At 35.5% G+C, this 18,947-nt stretch overlaps 1 protein-coding gene across 6 annotated transcripts in view; it reads right to left on the reverse strand.

Moving 5' to 3' along the window:
- Nucleotides 1-60: 60 nt before the first annotated feature.
- Nucleotides 61-18,947, reverse strand: part of CEP162 (centrosomal protein 162) — a 43,001-nt gene continuing 24,114 nt past the window's right edge. For 4 of the 6 annotated variants that reach the window (XM_056486755.1, XM_056486752.1, XM_056486754.1 and 1 more), the window contains exons 15-28: nt 18,256-18,398; nt 17,293-17,520; nt 16,562-16,696; nt 15,578-15,690; nt 14,726-14,831; nt 13,879-14,005; nt 12,863-13,026; nt 11,329-11,433; nt 10,036-10,260; nt 8,262-8,932; nt 7,302-7,443; nt 6,991-7,089; nt 4,052-4,186; nt 62-2,382 (exon numbers count right to left, since the gene is read on the reverse strand). In XM_056486755.1, coding sequence (XP_056342730.1) covers nt 2,164-2,382; nt 4,052-4,186; nt 6,991-7,089; nt 7,302-7,443; nt 8,262-8,932; nt 10,036-10,260; nt 11,329-11,433; nt 12,863-13,026; nt 13,879-14,005; nt 14,726-14,831; nt 15,578-15,690; nt 16,562-16,696; nt 17,293-17,520; nt 18,256-18,398 — 2,612 coding nt within the window. In that variant the 3' untranslated portion in view covers nt 62-2,163. Of the gene's footprint in view, nt 2,383-4,051; nt 4,187-6,990; nt 7,090-7,301; nt 7,444-8,261; nt 8,933-10,035; nt 10,261-11,328; nt 11,434-12,862; nt 13,027-13,878; nt 14,006-14,725; nt 14,832-15,577; nt 15,691-16,561; nt 16,697-17,292; nt 17,521-18,255; nt 18,399-18,947 lie in introns of all 6 variants that reach the window. The other 2 variants (XM_056486753.1, XM_056486756.1) reach the window with 2 other exon arrangements.

Here is an 18,947-nt window from a genome sequence, read left to right on the forward strand (position 1 = left end):
TTTAATTCCAACAATGTAAGATACCAGCATTGGCTGAGAATTGACTGTACAAATTATAAAAAGTGTTTGAATCAACTGCATGAACATTAGGGCATACATGAACATACGTGAGAGAGAGTTTCCAGTGAGCAGAAATGCTTCTCTAGGATTCCTCTCCTAGGAACTCCATCCAGGACCTGGCCTCTCTGGAAGCACAAGGGCTGCAGTAGCTGGAAAAAACATCCTTAACTTCAGGTCACACATTTTAATGTAGTGTTATCTATATAGGAAATTGTACAGGAAATATATTAGTTGAAATTATTCAATTTTTATCCTTTTTATTTGCAAAACAGACCCAAATCAAGAAAATGCATCATATTTACACACAGCTAGCATTTTATATACAGAGAATTTTTATATTTACACATTTTATTAATATAGACTAATATTTTTTTAGATGGGGACAAAATAGAAATACTGAAAATATCTGAACATGGAACAACCAAGATTACCATATTAATTGGCAATCGACTATCCTTTTTAAATTACTATATGTATATATATTATATATGTGTATACAGGCTCATTTCAAGTTTGTGTATGGGCCAAAAAGAAAAAAATCCTTAAGCACTGTTGATGTCTATATGATATAATTTTTATACTCTTCTGTTTTTATGCATGCTCAGCCACATACTTGTATGAGAGAAAATGCACATTTACTAGCTGGTCCCTGAAGATCATGATACAAAAACATACATGCACAGACCTGAACTATTCCATATCTGACTTAAATGCTAGTTTCAACCAATACTGCAGGTTCTCAGGAATCTAAGATTCTGGCTTTCATCTTTTCTTTGCCCTAAATAAGTAGAGTTGATTGAGATACAACCTCAATTTATGCTTTGGAATTCTTAAGGACTTGCAGCCACTGAAACTTCAAACTAATAATGTACTGATTTATTGGGAAAGCATGCCTTCCAACCACCAAATGCAGCTCCTTTGGCTTCAGAGGTTCCTAGGGCTACATTTTCTGGAGTGATGATTCTTCTTCCCCTCCCCTGGGTCCATCTCTTTCTTGAAAGAAGAGCCCAAAAGTGTAGCACCCTAAGGTACACATTATTTGTGCTGTCACAGGAATTGATCCTATATACCTGTAACATTCAGTGTGTTACCTGTCATGATGCCTGTCAGTCCAGCAGAAAGTTAACTCCACATTTGATATTTTGGTCTGGTTTTCAGTTATGTGGGTTGATTTTTTTTTTTTTTTTTGGTTGTTGTTGTTTTTTTTTTTTCCAGCCCCTTTCCTAACTTCCTAACTTGCTCAATATTTTAACTCTAAATTTCCCCACCTACACATCCCTGAAGTCTGGGCTTTAGCACAGTCTTCACATCTGACTGGTCTGTCAAGACCACCAACAGGGGTAGTTACTATGTCACATCCTGAACAGCCCATTGTAAAAAACTTATCAGTACAGCCTTCCCTTTTAAAAGGGATGCCAATAACTACTCTCACACTGTATTTTATAGATTTTTTTCTGCCCTGTAAGAATTCAGCTAGACCCACTCTGCCATCAGTCTTACCAGCACAGTAGGAATTACCTGAAAAGGAAAGAAAGAAAGAAAGAACAGCTTGAATTTGAGCACCAGCAGGGAATGCCTGCTCTGTTCCAGCCCTCCAATCATTCACTAAAGTGGAAAGGGGTCTTAAAGGTAAGGGAAGGAATATTATATGAATTGGAGGGAGAGAAGAAAATGTTGGAAAAAGATGCATTTCCTGCCCTATGGAATGAAATACATTAATGCCATACACTAAACATACAAACCAAACAGCTTACTACTCAAATTTTTTGCAAAGCAATCACTATAAGACAAGTAAGAAATCAAACTTTAAAATATTCAGGCATGTTCCACAGTCTGTGAAAAAGGAAGTTTTTCAATGGTAGTTGAGTTTATGGAATAACCTCAACATTCCTATTATTAAAAAAATGTAAATTTATTACTAATAAAATAAAAGAATTACAGTATGACTAGAATATTGCTCAATGCAAATCTGCCTCTGGATATGAGAGTGAAGAATCAGAATGCAATGCAATTTATACACCTTAGAATAATGACTTTCAACAACATTTTCAATATATAACTCTGAATATTAAAATTCTGCTGCTCTACTTAACTACTACCTAATCATGTGTTCCAACAGCTGTCTGTCACTCTGAATCCACTGGGATCAGGTGCAGGAATAACAACCCCTTGCTTCTGCAGCTCCCGTAAGACATCTAGTATTGAATCCAACTCTATTCGAAATTTCTCCAGCTCCTGATTCTTCTGCTGTGCCAGCCTTCGCCACTTCTCAACCTCCTGGGTTTGCCTTACTTCAGAAATGTGCCGTGTCAGTTGGGTTGCCTGCAAATTAGAAGAAAGTCAGCACTGTGACTTCCTACACTAATACTCATCCAGTGCTGCCACTTTGCAAAAATCTGCCACATCATTTTATCTGATGCTCAGTATCAAAGCTGAATGCTCACATTGTGGGCATAGGTGGAAGCAATTTTTTCTGAATATTACAAAAATCATTCTGATAGCAATGAATTCCTTTAAATATTTGCATTAATGACAAAAGGGTAGAATTGATTATTGACTAATGAGCCTCAGGAGAACTTATCCTCTCCAAAGTAGTTATTAAATTTGAATATTTAAGACAAAGCTGAGCACATAACATAAAACCCTCTATAAATCAAAATTAACTTTTTGAATTGCTACTTAAATGTGGGAATTTAAATAACACTCCACAAAACAAACTAAATCTCAATGACATGTTGTAGCCTACTACTCTACTTTTAAAAAACACAAGTTCTATGAATCATCAGAAATTGTCCTGTAGTCACAAAGATCTCATGCTGTTGCAGATAAAGGTCTGAATAACTTTCACACAAATCCCTGACATAATCCTATTAAATTACACAATGTAAGAAGTGTCATAAAATATCAAAATCTCCACACCACAATTAGTTGTAATAGATTCTTTAAAGAAAGTCTATCACTTAAAGGCCATAATGATCATATTTGCAGTTTGATACTAAGGATAATCTGTTAACTTCATGCTCAGCAATTTCCTTTTCTTTTCTTTTTATTTTGATATAATTCATTTGGGCAACTGTTCAATGGCCCAGTACCGGTGGTTAAAGGAGAAAAACTAGAACAAAACAAAACCCAAAGCTAAATAAATAACAAGGACAGGAGCACCACAAAAAGATAACATTATTTAGCACTAATTATGTATACTATTATTTACTTTTTAAAAACCTCAAAATATTACAAAACATCTTAGTAAAATGGTAAAGACATCCTCACATTGTATAAATGCAAATTAATAGCAAAAGAATGAACTGTATTACAGTCACCTGTAGCAGGCAGAATGTGAACAAAAATAACTGTGAAAACAGCAGTGGCAACAAGATTTGCTTTTAACCCAGGGACTTGTTTTATGCACAGGTCTTTTTTGAAAGAAAATAAGCATTTGATATAGGAATGTACAAGAACAAATCCTTCTACATCAAAAAAAATCTGTGCATTAGAAGTATATTCCTTGAGAATTGGTTTTAAAATTTAAAATAAAACAAGGTACTTCTATACTTTTAATGTAGCTTTTCTGAATAGGGCTTTTCTGAATAGGACCAGATAATTACAGTTCAATTGAGGAACACATCATACTTTAGACTCTGAATCCAAACTCTTGTCAGTTTTCAGGAGCTCGCTTTCATTGTGTAACTGAAGTATGAAATAATGACATTGACTCCAGAGGTCACACTGTCCAACCCTCTGGAACAGCAAGGCCTTCTTAGGCCAGACTGAAAAGAAGTTACCAAAGTAATTTTAATTACCACAGCAGGGTCAAGCTGACCAGGCCTGCACCTACAAGCACTTGCATTAGCAGTGACATCAGCAAAGACAAAACCATGGCTGTATAAAAGCTACTTCCCTCCTGCAGTGCGAGCTAAATAAGCCTGAATAAATACCATAAAATTACAATTAAACCAATAAATTGCTCTTGAGAAGTAAATACAAGGTGTACCTTCTGAATTTCATGCTCTCTTTCTGCATGTCTGCTCTCTATATGCTTGATTTTCTTTTCCAGGCACAAGAAATGTTTCATTTCAGGACTCTGGCTCTCCCTAGCCTCTCTCAGTTCTTCCAACAGTTTTGTAACCTACAGTCAGAGAGAATTGATGAAAATTGATATCATTGTGGTAGGCAGTGTATATACCTGATTCCTTTAAAAATGTATTTGCACTGCTTAATCATTACATTCAAAAGCTGTAGAAAGGCAGACATAAAGAGAAATCTCCTTTGTTCAAAAGCTTTAACAGGGACTCAGGGACTTATATTAGGATTTTTCATTTCTGAGAAGTAGCCTGAGGATGTGAAAGTCTAGTCCTCTTTGATAAATCCAGTCCTGTTAATAATGTTATGAAGGGATTATGTTCTGTCACATTTTATAATTCATACAACAAAAAGTTAACAGAGAATATTACAATTAGATGTTCTTATACAATCCCTTCTCACACCCAAGATAAAGACCAAATATAAAAGATACCAGTGCATTTCTAAGGACTCAATTAATTAAAGATATGCTGCTATGAGAGATGATTACAAGCCTGCATGTAAGTTTAATAACTACCAGGTAAAACCAATTTGACAATGACTTACAACTCATTTCCTAATCCTCCAGAAATTCCTCAGAAATTCTTATAAAGCCCTACTGGTTTATTCTCATTCTTTGCCTATTTTAAGTAACTTGACATTCCTTAATTTAACATCCAAATTATTTTATGGCCACTCTTAATGTGTATAAGTAAACTAAAGGGAAAACTTTGACATCTTTAACCTTTATGACAGTCCTTAGCTCCCCTTAGCCAATGTATTTGAGAGCTGCTAACCCTCTTCAAGCACTCAGCCCCCTTGGCTCTCTGCTGTGAATTCAAGTAGCTGGATGCATTGTGTCTCCAGAAGATGTTGTCACTCTTATTGAGATGTGACTCTAAGGCAGCTTACTGTTATTTCCGTTTTAAGGTGGCTTTCTAAAATAACAAGGCCTATATCAGTACATTTTTGCTTGTCCCTTACTTCAGCAGCTTTGAACCTGTTAAGCCACATTTGTCAGAGGAGCAGAAGTCTTCCTTTCAAAGGGTCTGTGCAGCTGAGTGTCTGCTGCTTGGCTGCTAAGTTGCCCCTCTGAAGGGAAGGGCTGATGTGAAGTCTTGAGTATACAATTAAATACAATTAAAAAATCATACAGAAAAGATCTCACAAGGGGAAAAATCCCCAGGAGAAAATGGGCTATGTATATTTTGCCAGTGAGAGACCCACATCAAATACAATGCAATGCTACATGCAAGCTGTTAAAGAAAAGAAGTACTCAGTTAATGGAAAACATCCATGAACAGAATTTCTGAGATTAGAATTCAAATAACAATCTTCCAAGAAGCCTCAGGAAAAGCTTTGCCTTTTTGGATGTACCACTATTTCAGATAAAGGACTCAATCCTATTGCCAGTGATGTGCTTTGCCCTATCACTACTATTTCCATGTGCAAGTTTGGCTGTCTTCTTTTCTCAGCAAAACTTACTTAACCACTTGATGCTTAAGATGTATTTCAAGAGCAGGACAGAAGTTGTGCTAGAGGGCAAAAGCAAGGCTTTGCATAGATATTTTTCTCTGTACAGTCTTGCAATGATTTCTGTAACAAAGATACTCCTTTACATTTTCTTAAATACCAGCACCTTGAAGCTGCCATGTGGGTCAGATTGGATGATCACTCTCTTAAACCATCACTGTCAATAATCTGTAAAGCAGTCACAGAGGAAACAAAAACACTTGTCTCATTGTACTATTGCCCTGTTTTTCCAGGAAGAAGTATTACATAATTTAACACTACTGGGATGAAACAAACTTTGTAAGGAAAGCCAACATCTATATGAATTCAAAGCCTCAGACTCTTTTCTGCAAACACAGAACTTGTTTAATAGGACATCCTTTTTCTCCTCCTACAAACCCACAGTTTTATACAAATGCATCACAACAGAGGTGGAATTTTGCATGTGTAAGATAAAATACTCAGATAAATCTGGTTTTAGTGAGATTGAGATTAATCATTTTTAATAACCCTGGCAAGTTAGACTATTATAAAAATTAAGTCAAAATTAGTGATATTCATACATCAAGGAGATGGTGAATGAAGCATAGGCAGAATGCTGAGATAGGCTACATCCTCCTCCTGAACAAGAGGTGGCAACAAAAAGACTGGCAATACTTCAAGAACAAGAAAAGCATAGCCAATGATTCTAAAAGCTTGAGCTAGAAGCTAGACAGCAATTTGACACTACATTAACCCAAAAGCAAAGGTAAGAACAACTATAATTCTTAGATTATATGCAACTAATAGAAGTAGAAAATTAGGAAAAAAACCTATATTCTTCTCTCAAAACCACTGAATTTCATAATTTTATAGCTAACTCTCCTCTTAAGACACATTAAATTCCAGAGACAGCAGAGAAGAAAGCCAAGTATACAACTGCCTAAGTCAGTTTTGTGGCAATGGAGGATGAAAAAACAAAAGCTTTGGAAAATAGTAATAAAAAATCCTCTTAATAAAGAGGAGTAAAGAAAAAGTCCTGTGGTCTATTTACCACTACCCACCATAACTCTCAGAGAATAAGAGAACCTGGATTAACCTGCTGATCAAACTTCATACAGATGTCAGACATTTGAAACAAAATAAGAATAATAATAAAAGGATTAAAATCAACAAGGGTCAAAGTTCTATGTTCTGTTCTGTGTTGTTCTCCTGGTCACACTGGAAAAACCTTGCATTCTCAGGGATAATTGATGTAGAAGCAACCGACAAAGATTTTGTTTCTAAGACATATTTTACTATATATTAGTTGAGGCTTGACATGAATTAAGATGAAAACTCTTATTAGCCTAAGGTACCCTCATTGAAATTTAAATATACCTCTTTTTGTAGGAGTTGCTCTCTTATCTGTGAAATGAGAAGAGCTTCTTGATGTCTCTCTTGTTCACCAAGTTGTTCTTGAAGATGTTTTATTAATATCTACAAAAGGTTTAAAAATATTTTGTCATTAGAGTACACACCCATGACAACATGTGAAAACCTGTGCAGGAGAAGTACAGAAAAAAATAAGTAGCACTAAGAAAGTTGGGGCTGTTCAGCCTAGAGAAGGAAAGGTTGTGTGGAAACCTCATAGCAACCTTCCAGTATCTGAAGGGGCCTACAAGGAAGCCAGAGATATATATGTATCTTACCTCCTGTGTTGAAATTCTGTTCTTTAGTTCAGCTACTTTAGAAGTAGAATGTTCCTTTGCATGCTGGCAAACCAGCTTCTCGACTTCCCTCTGGTGGGAAGCCTTCAGAGATGCAATGTATTCTGCTGTGTCTTCCTGCATCCTGAGCAGAGCAAGAGAAGAGATGTAATAAAGCAGCTACAGACAGTTCTTCAAAAATGCAGCAGATTCTCACTTGAACATGTTAAATAACAAAAATGTTAAAGGTGGCATATCTTTGATATTTCATAATAAAACCTTGCAAGACAGGACCACCATTACTCCTATTGCTATGAAGGAGGAAAGGGAGGGAAACCAACAGTGATGGATATGTGTATCATCTAACTAGAGGCTGTTAGGATAAGGAAAATTCAGTCAATCATCTTTGCTGGTTCCTCTTATTAAAAACAGTGTCGAGAAAACACATGCTTTTTAATCATAATGCAGCTATCTTCTCTTAGGTACCTATTTTAGAAAATAATGTGTTGCAATCTAAATATGCCAATTTCTTCTAGATTGATTGTGAAAGGATTTAAGATACACTAGGTGAAGTATAAGGTTTCTACAGCTGGCCAAGTAAATCCCACTGAAAGCATACCCCAGGTTTGAAGAAAAGAACATGGATCAAGTATTAATGCTATACAACAAAAAGCATCTAAGAAATGATGATTTACACTGAGATATTTTACTTAAAAGAATAAGAAACTGTAGTATTAATAGAAGCATGAATGCAGGTTTGCCTGTAGAAAGAACTGTAACAGTGCACTGCTTAAAAAAACCCACAAAGTAACAAAAAAACCCAAACCCCTCCCAAAGCCAGAAAAAAGTACAAATGAAGGCATAAGCAACCTTCACACATGGCTGATATGCTAAAGTGCTACTTCAATCCTATGTCTTCCAACACTTTAAGAAGGTTTTTAAAGGAAAATGTTGAACATTTACCTTCGCATGTTACTTTCAGAATAAGCCAGTGCTGCTTGAGACGTCACCCGCTGCTGGCTCATCTCTAGGGACAGTCTCTCCAGCTCTTCTTTCAGATGTGCATTTTCTTGCAGAACTTCCGAGAGATGAGAATCAGAAAAGGTATGTGGTTGCTGTATTTTGTCATCACTGAAAATGCTTAGACAGGGTTCATTGTTGTTGGAATTCCTTCTATCTCTTGCTGAGGTATTCTTTTTCAAGACCTCTGGAGAGTTTCCATTAGTGTTTGTTCTATTTCTCAAATTATTTTCAGACAACATCACCATCCTTTCTTTTTGAAGTTTCTCTACAGTTTTTGTGAGGTCTTGTATTTCTCTATTTTTGGTTACCAGTTCTTCATTTAGTTTTAACAACCTGTCTTTTGTGTTACCATGTTTTATCTTAGGGTCCATGGATTCTAACTCTTTATTATCATTTTTACTTCTGAGTTTTAATTGGGAATTTTGACTTTTAAGATTTTCAATTTCTGTTTGCAGGTTTCCAACAGTGATCTGATGGGTCTCCTTTAGATTTTGAAGCTCCTGTTCAAGTTCTGCAGAAGTGGCTTTATCACCATTCAGTTTTGGTGTTTCATTCATAAATTCATAGGCAAGAAGTTGCTCAAGCTCTGCAAGTCTTTGTTCATACTGTATCTGGGAGGGCAGTAGAAAGCAGGAACAAAAAAGCAGTTGCATAAGTGCAGTGTTACTATTAGCTCCTCCTATTACTCTTTAAAGTTGCTGCCCGTCTGAAGGAAGATTTCAGAAGACAGGACACAAATCATGATTACTAACAAACTACTCAATCAGTTCAGAAATTAGTGAGTGAAATAATTAAGTCTGCTGTAAAACAGAATTACTCAGAACATTTAAGACAAAATAATCTAATCACAATGGATGCAGTAACTATGGGATATAAAATTATACTGACAAGAAAATGTTTCATTTTTATGTAATTGAGTTCTCTTCAGATGCTACCAATGTTAACTTTGTCATTATGTATGTACTTGTTATATGCCAGCTGACAAATATTCATGTCACACGTTCAAAATTGTACTTCACATTTTTCAAAACATCTTAATTTTTAATAGAACAGTTATTTCTTTTTATGCGTATGAAGATAGAAGTATGAATTCAGAGAGACACAGGATCTTTCCTCTTAATGAGCTGAGGAAAACATAACCTTCTAAATTGCTAGGATGGCCTTTGAGGAAAGTATGATGAGTGACTGACTTGTGTAGAAGAGGTGAAACAATGGCCAATGCTTTCCTTTCTTGCTCATTAAGCACCTGTGCAGCTCAACTTTTACTTGAAGTTAAATGCCAGATTTCCATGCTTCCTAACCTAAGCCTTTAGGCTCACTATCATGTAATTTTTGGACAGCATGCTTAGTGGTTCCCAGTGTTTCCTGCAGAAGTGCTCAGTCAGCAGACCTTTGAAATCACAGCCTTTGGTACAGCAAGGAATTAGATGAGCAGCTACTGTGACCCACATGGTGAAAATCACTTACTTTGATTGTAAGAATTAAATTATTATGCCTCAAGAACATGTCCTCTTTGTTTCAATACTCCCCTAGCAATTTCAGTGCTATTTTTATCTTAGGTGCTGAAGGTACTGAAATTCTGGGTCTAAATTCTTTTGAGTATTTTTTTTCCCCCTTGAATATGGTCTTTGCCTTCAGTTTTAACCATTACCCTGTGTTAGACTCCAGTTGCCTTGTGACTGTTACTTGCAAAAGTGAACAACTCAAGTTTTACCTTTATTTTTTGAAACTGTTGTTCCATGGCACGGAGGCTTTTCTTAGCTTCATCATCTTTACCTTCAAGTTCTGTTTCTAATTTCTTTATTCTTCTCTCCAAAAATTCAACTGTATTTGTTTTAGCTGAAAGATCATTTGTTTTCTCAGCAGCAGCAGCAGCATAAATCAAAGCAGGCAAAGAATTTGGGTATCTTCTTTTTAGAATTCCTTCCATTTCTCTGATCTATTCATAAGAAAATTAAGTCAAAGGTCAAAAATAATAAAGTTCTAATGAAAAGGGAACAGAAATAAGTGACAAAATGTAAACAAATTTTATTCCTTTAAGGTGGAAAAATGAAAACTATAGATGCATATACTGAGAATTAATTTATACCTCCCATTTATGTTTTTGTTTACAGAAAAGCAAGAGTCATTGTCTCTTACTGACTAACTTACACATGATCTTAAACAAAATATTGTTCTGGTCTTCAGATTGCCTTATGTCAATTGTGTAAAGAAAGTGAAAAAAAGGGATTTGAGCATGGCTCTGAATGCTGTGACTATACTTTTTTTCTGGATTTGTATTCACATTCTACTTTTCCAACTGTTACATATATTTCATAGTGATATTGGAATTATTCTCCCAGTAACAGAGATTATATTCTCCCAATATAACAGAGATATTATCCCAAAACCAGATTATATGGCTTTTATTTTGTAGTCTGCAATAATGTAAAACTAACACTTTGCACGCAACATTAATAACAAGTCCCTCTCTTATCTATGGATAAGATATTCATATCAGAACTCTGCAAAGGCTCTTGTTCACGAGTCCCACATCCCTAACAAATGCAATTGCCACCTCCTAAAATTCAGGCAGGCCCACTTCCACTTGATGTTTCTTTAGTAGAAACACGGTTTTTAAGGTATCCACTTCCACAGTTTTCATGAATCTTGTAGGAATTCATTCAACTCTTGAATCAGCTTGGTTGAAATTCATCATGCTGTTAAGGAATTACTGAAGGTGGGCAGGAGTCTTAGAAGATAAGCAGCAAGCTTTGGCTTTTTCCTTTTGAAGAAACTAAACAGTTAATTTAAAAGATTTTAAAAGGGATATCATCTTATTAGAATACAGTGGCAAGAGGCAGTCTAAGTAAATAATTGCAGCTTTTTGTGTTTATGAGTGTCCAATAACACAAGTTACTTTATCACAGAACTTCATGCTATGCTTTATCCTTATGAAAGCACTGGGGTTTTAAGAGACATTATCTGAAACAGAGATTAAAGGAAAGACAGTTATTTTATTGCATACTTGTCGCTCAAGATCCTGAATTCTTTTAGCATCCGCTGCTCTGTCTCGCAAACGTTTCTTCTGTTGCACACACTGATCTCCTGCATCAGCTCTGAGCTTCTCAACCTGCCCAATTTATGAGGAGACAAATTGAAATATGTATTCAGAGAAATTGCCCTGTAGTACAAGAGCATTTCAAACACATGTGATAAAATGGAAATATTCTGCCACTTAAAAACTTGTAATGGTAATTTCTGTACTAAATGATTCTTCAGACTCTTAATCCACATGACAGCTTCCTTCCCCAAAGCAAATGAAACTAGATAGGAAATCTAAAAGAGAATTTCAGCTCTGGGACACTCTTGTCTTCATACCAATAAAACTGTTTCTTTCCTTCATACTGCCAGTATGCAGGCTTGATTAATAAGCTGTCATATAAAGTACTACAGTGCATTCCATGCTTCAGGATGAGTTTCGGAAATGGTTTGTGATTTGCAATGCTACAATATGTCATGAGATATAGAAATGGCCAAAAGGCAACATTATATTGTGCCTAGATAAAATCTGAGTCCCAGAATCAGGGGAAGGACCTGGATAATGCATGCTCCTGCATTCCCATGAAGTCTGGCCATGAGGACTCAAAGCTATAATCTAAAATTGAATTTCCTACCTTTATTAGCCACTATGATCTCTGTACAGAGATATTTTACCTTGGATATTTAAAAATATTCCTATCTTGAATTCTATCCCACATTGGTAATATTAGCATAAATCATGCTTTTATGTCAGCATTTTATAACTGGACTGATTTGATTATTTCAATGAAGTCACAGCTCTAGGCACCAGAATTTTTAAGACACTAGTCCAGCCCAGAGAAAATGGCAATAAAATTATTTTCTTTGATGATATATTGATCAAATGATATGACTGATTAAATGATATATTGATCAAAGTTTGATATGGTGGTGTCCATCCTTGGCTGCTCCTTCAGAAGCACCTCCTTTCATCTGCAATCTCTCTAATAAAACACGATAAAAAATTTGAAGATCAGTTATACCTTAGCACTAGTAAAATTTTTTAATTTTGTGAATCCTAAGTCCAATGTACTGACAAGCAGACAGTGCAAATCTCAGCAGTATTCAAGACTCATGTATCAATTTTGTTTGCTTTATATTTTGAGTGTTTTGGGTTTTACCTCTCTACTACAGTAACCAGGGATGTTTCCCTAAGAAAAAATGTAGAACTGGTTCTCAGAGGAAAAAAAAGTGTTGCCTAAGTTACTATGGAGCAAAAAGGAGGAAAAGAGAATGAGAAGAGGGGTGTTCCTAGCTGTTAATGTAACAATGTACTTATTTCCCTTAGGTCAAGAAGTTTGAAGGTTTTAGGGAAGCATGTTACTTTTGTTCCCAGAAGCATAGCCAAGATGTCCAATAGAACCAATCTAATATAACAAAAAAAAGGGATTATTACAAAGGAAATAATTACATTACACACATCACTGGAAAAAGAAACAATTTACAGTTCCAACTTCTTAGATAAAGCTACATATTACCACCTCTAGTCTTAGTTTCTCAATTTCTTCTCTTGCATCTTTAAGACGGGCTGCATCTTTATCCAGAAGATCTTGATTTTCTGCATACCATTGAAGTCTTTTTTTTAAATGAGTAATTTCCTGTTTGTATGAGTCTTCCATAACTTTAAATTCATAAGACTTCTCACCTACAAGAATAAAACATTCTTAGAATTGTTTTATTAGTAATTACATGTTGAAGGAGTAATTAGTCAACACAGTCTTCCTCAGCATTTTTCATATATTTACCATTTTGACAACACTGTTACTGCAGTAGTTTTAAAACCAGATCCTAATAAGACTTTAAAAGCAGCAATATTTGTAATAACCCCTTTATTTCTCTCATACATAGCAGTACTCAATGGTCTACAGTTCACCACAGAAAATATTTAAACAGATTCTTAGGGAGATCTATTCTTGATCAAGCTCTAGTAAGCAGTTCTTCTGTATCACGATGACAACATAAAATATATGCTTAGATACATATTGATGATACTCTTCCCATTAGGGATCAAACATTTTCAGAAGAGACATGGAGGTAAATATTACTGCACTTAGCATTTGTGATGCCTGGCACTGGAAACGAGAGAGTCCAATTTTGAGCTCTCCCTCATTAATTCAAACTGGCAAAAGTTATAATAAGAATGCTGAAAAAAGTCCCAAGGCATAAATTATAGGTTTTCTTATGAACAAAGTAGTCACAAAATTGAAATCATCAGTTTTCCATGTCCAGTGAAAGATGGGCAAGAAATCAAACTTAACAGGCCACAACAAAGAGTTTGGTTGCATACAGAAAGATACTTTCTAATAGAGTACCAAAAGTACTGCAGCATGTCCTTCACCGTATGCTTTTGTTAGAAGCTTAGACAATATTTAGAAAAAGCTCTAGATGCATTTCTAAGTAATACTTCAATAAGAAACAAGTTTTTGTTACTCGTTTTGTATTTATTTACTGAAATGCAAAGGAAGCAAATTTATTCAACAAAATGAAGGTGCTTTACTTGATGTAGATGCAATCTGGACTTTCGCTAAGTCTCTCTCTTTCTTGGCTTGTACCAAGTCTACCTCAAGAGCTTGCTTATCTTGTTTTAGACGTCTTATCTCTTCCTGTAATTTAGCTTCTTCTTTCTGGATTTTAGAGAAAATAGTAAAACATGAAAAACTAAGGATATAATATCACACAAACCTGAGCATGTCTTTTCATCAAACAATGATTAAATCACAACACTTCCATCCAACCACAGCAACAATAGTCTTTTAATTTTGGTATTGCTATAGCAGAGCATGGGAAAACATAAGCTAAATATCAAAAAACCCCAAACCCCAGATTTTTTAAGCCTTACTTAACTGTCATGCAAGTAGAAAGCTTCTGCCTTTTGAGAGGGTCAGTAAAGAAATTGGCTTGACTTACTTCTGAGACTGAAGACTGTAGGTTAAATGGACAGCTGTATTGTCCAACAGTTTACCTTACTACATTCTCCTTCTTGCCATTTTCTGCAGGCAGTCTCTCTTCTTTTTGCTACAAATGAACTCTAGCAAATTTCAAGACCAAGTAGGACAAAAGGTCTCAGTGCCAGAGCCACCTCTAGAGATGGAGCCCCTCAGTTTTAGGTATGCACAAAAATCAACTAGGGGGCTGAGATTTTGGCAGCAGCCAGTAAACAGATTAAGTGTCTAGGCATGTGCATGTAGGTATGTTACTGCTAGTAAGCTTCTATCCTGATCTGCTGAGCAGGCCACATGAGGCCTGTGTGCATCAGGCCACACGTTTCCAGCAGTGTTATTTGTATTTCTGTGCTACAAGCAAAGGCACTACTCTGTTATCTTATAGGCTTGGTATATACCTACCCGTGCTGCCCGAAGCTCTGAAATCAATTCTGTGAAACTCTGATTTCTGGCTGGTTCAGAATCCTGCATGATTCGTGAGTGGTTATTAGTCTTCTCTATCTTTTCTCTAAACAGTAACAGCAAAAGCAGTTATGCAATGTGGTGAATCAGCATACTATCAATGGCTACTGAAAAACAATCACAACCCCCTGCCCCCCAAACTATACCACAAAGTCAATCCGTGGAGGTTCAAAACAAAAAAAGAAGCAAATATGCACAACATTTGTATGCAAACAAAATTCACTGTAAGGCAAACTTGTTTATTTGGGCTTCACAAAGGAAGAAAATAAAAATCTACCCTGCATCAGTGGAACTCATTTACAGGCCTCTCCAAAGCAAAGATCTGTAGATTAGAAGTACACACAAATGATAGATTGCTTTTCCTCATTGCTAACATAGGATGCAAATCTCACAGGACCTACAATGCAGTGAATAGAACTAGCAGAACCTCTTGTGACCCCTGATCTACCGCATATCTTACAACAGCATCAAAACATCTTAAAAACATCAGCAGAGCCATAATATCAGAACAAGTGCAGTATAATGTATTATGCATTTTGGTATGAATAAGAACATTGAAGTATTTCCCAAGTGGAAGTCTCTAATCTTCCCATGCATTTGCAAAACCATCAAGAAAACAAAGAATTTAAGTGCCCATAACAAATCAATTCTCAAAAGAAGAAACAAACCCACAAACCTGAGAAACACTAGAAAACATGCACCTGATAGACTCTGCAATGGTTTTTCATAAAAAAAAACAATAAACAGAAGAAAACTCCAGAGATTTTAAGTCAGATCTGTAAATGAACCTACCTTAAGTGTACTAATTCAGACTTTAAGCACTGATTCTCCTTAAACATTTGTTCCTCATTTTTTTTGTTTTGGATTTGTAGCTCTTTCATTTGTTTGTATAATCTCTCATTTTCCTAAGTTGAGATAAAGTAAAAGCATGTTCATAAATTACTGTTTTCCACAGTTATAAAACAATTTTCTATGAATCACATAGTTTCTCTGCTGAAACAGTGGAAGAAAACACTAAATATTTCATAACTGAGCTTCTAAAATGGATATCTACTTTAATTATCTACAATCTCATCCAAGTGTCTGCTCACTCTGCAGGAAGGAGCTAAGACAGATCTTCTACAAACTATCCCAACTATATTCTAAAAACGTGCTCATGGTTGAGTGCTGATATATCAGAGCTCAGCCTGTACAGCTCCAGTCCTGGGGACACTAACCATCATTGTTTGGGATGCTCATATATCAAGGAATTATGCTGAGCATCAGCTGGAAGCTGGGTGAGCTACCTACTGAATTTTACAGCTGCAAGTATTCAAAAGGATTATTAAGCTTGAATTATCTCCTCCACTTGACTAAGTAATATAAATCAGGCACACTAATAGGTTACCTTGAAATCTGCCGCTCAGATCTTGAGAAAAACATTTTAAAACCCAAAATTTTTCAGATTTCTAATACTGCTTAAATGTACTAATTTTCAACTACATTTGGGCAAAAGGTTTGTGGTTCTTCATTGACCATAAAGTATTTTCCCAGTTCTCAACTGAAAAGTTATCAATTTTAACAATTCAGAACATTACATGGAATTGTGGAAAAACTTAGTCCAAACTAGACGTGTGAAAGACTTTTTAAACCTGCAATATGTTTGCCCTTCACACTCAAATTCCACCCACTTTTTAGAAAACAAGGTACTTGTTTTCAACACAAAAGTAGTAACCACTAAATAATTTTGTTTCTGAAACTCGATAGAACACAGCTCAACATGATGTGTGGTGTTACCTGTTGATAACCTTGAATAATGACTTCTTGATCTTCAATCTCTTTTTGTATCTGTGCCAGTTTTTCCTCAGTTACAGGAATTGTTGCTGAATGGCTCCACCTCTTTTCTTGGGCCATCTCTTCCATATTTCTTAGCTTTCAGAAAAAGACACACAAGCAATAAGAAAGTTTTGTTAGCAACATGGAATTTTCTATAAGACTACAGTCCAATCTCTTCATTAAGGTATGAGTGGCTCTTACTGGAGTTTTACATAAACATTATGAAACAGAGAAAAGTTTCTGTTCTTATGTGTTTAGACAGGAGAGTATGTTATGAAGCAGGGAGTTATCTGCAACAAGGGTAAGTGGAATAACTCTGGGAATATTTCGTACAGACAAAACACATAATTGAAAAATGCATCAAGAACTATAAACAATATCTCAGCATATAGCGCTTATCTATAACAAGTGGTATCTCTGAGAGTGAATTAAATGTTTGCAAAAAACTTGCTGCAGGACACTAAAAATAACAAAGTAAGGGAACTCAGAAAAACATGGCTTATCTCCAGGAAAAAAAAATCATGTCTTACAAGCAATAAATGCAACAGCAGTTATGCATTCATAAAGTTGCAGTGTCTGTGTAAATTTGGATTTTCTGCTCATCAACCACTCATGTAAGGTAACACTGATTCTAATTTCAGAAGCAATGTTTCTTCTCTTCTATAGGCACAGGACACAAGATGATAAAGTACCTTACTCTGAAGAACATAGTTTTCCTGACCCAGGCGGGAAAGCTCCTTTTCGTGCTGTGTTTTCAGTTCCGCTACCTTGGCCTCCATCTCCTTCTCTTTTTGTGAAAGCTTGCTGGCCATCTGCTGAATCAAATCCCGAGCTGTGTTCAGCTCCTCCTCTGCTGCTTGCACTCGTTTTAACAAATACAGCTCTCTATCACAACTTTTGAAAGGGGAAAATGGCAAGTCCTAGGGTAAAAAGTTTCAGGGAACTTTATCAGAACTTTGCTAATCAGTTTCACTTAACTGGTTTGTCTGGCTCTCAGCAACAACACAAGGCACTTGAAAAAACAACACAAAATACAACCCTCCCAACATCTTAATAGCAAAACATCCGATATTTATTTAATTTGCAAAACATATGTGGAAAACAAGACAAAAAACCCAACAAGAAACAAATAGATCACACATGACAGTCACTATATTGCTACCAGAATTGTTCTATTATGCATCTTACTTTTAGAAAAGCAGCAGTGCTTCAGGTAGTAATGAATAGCTTTTTCATGCAGTTGATAAGGGAGAAGGAAAAACCATTATGGTACTTTAAATTCAGTTATCTTGGAGAAGTCAGAAGATACTATTAAATATTAAATGCTATGCAAATAGGAAAAAAATCCCTGAACAGTAGTATTATTTAAAAATTCATAGCAGAATATTATAAGTAGAAGTTATATTTAACCATCTTTTATAATAAAATAGTAATTTTTAGAATTTAATAAACAACTTTAATTATACAGAACCACCAAAGCAACAGCATTATCCAAGCAACTGAAAAGCAGTATGATTATATTTGCATATTTTAAAAGCAAAACTAGTGTTTGACCAATTTCACTCAATATTTCAGTATTTGCCAATCTTGTGATAATTGGCTTGCAAACCAAGTTGTACATGCTATAACTGGAAGCATCACTGATCATTACTCACATGATGATATTGCCTGTTATAATCCACAGCCTGGTGTCCAAGATTACTAACAACTGACTGGCCAGACAAAACTCTGTTAATACTTCCCTCCAAAGTTGGTTCATTTGTTGCAGATCTTATTATCCTAGTAGCAAACAAGGCTTCTTCATTTAGGCAGAAAGTAAAACAGAACAAATTAAATTCAGAATTTTATGTACTTTAAGCAAAATATGTGATCCAACCTGTAGGTACATAAAGTATTCTACAACCTGAATTTTGAATGAAATACAGAAACTTGAGAACAATGATATACTATGGAAAAACTGGAGGGCTTTTTTTTTTCCAGTAATGAACTGATGACAAGATAATACAAAACCCAAGAAAACAACTGAAACAAGTAGCTGGATAATAAATCTTTCATGAAACAAGGTTAACCTCACTCCTCCAGTCCAGAAGTGGCCAGTTATCTAAGCATACAGAAACACAACATATTTCAAGCTATGGGGAAGACAAGACAGCAATTTTCAAAATAGACTTTGGAATGCAGACAGCACAGAAAGAAATGCAACATTTATTTGTTGCATCAAATAACAACTTGACTGGAATAAGAAATTAGGAAAGTTCCCCCAGGAGTCACTAACATCCATACAACTGTTAACATCTCAGTCTTCTTAAATACAGATAGTAACTATAACTGCCCATTTCAAATGCTC

The sequence above is a fragment of the Oenanthe melanoleuca genome, chromosome 3 (genome assembly GCF_029582105.1).
Source record: "Oenanthe melanoleuca isolate GR-GAL-2019-014 chromosome 3, OMel1.0, whole genome shotgun sequence".
In the NCBI taxonomy this organism is placed as follows: Eukaryota; Metazoa; Chordata; class Aves; order Passeriformes; family Muscicapidae; genus Oenanthe; species Oenanthe melanoleuca.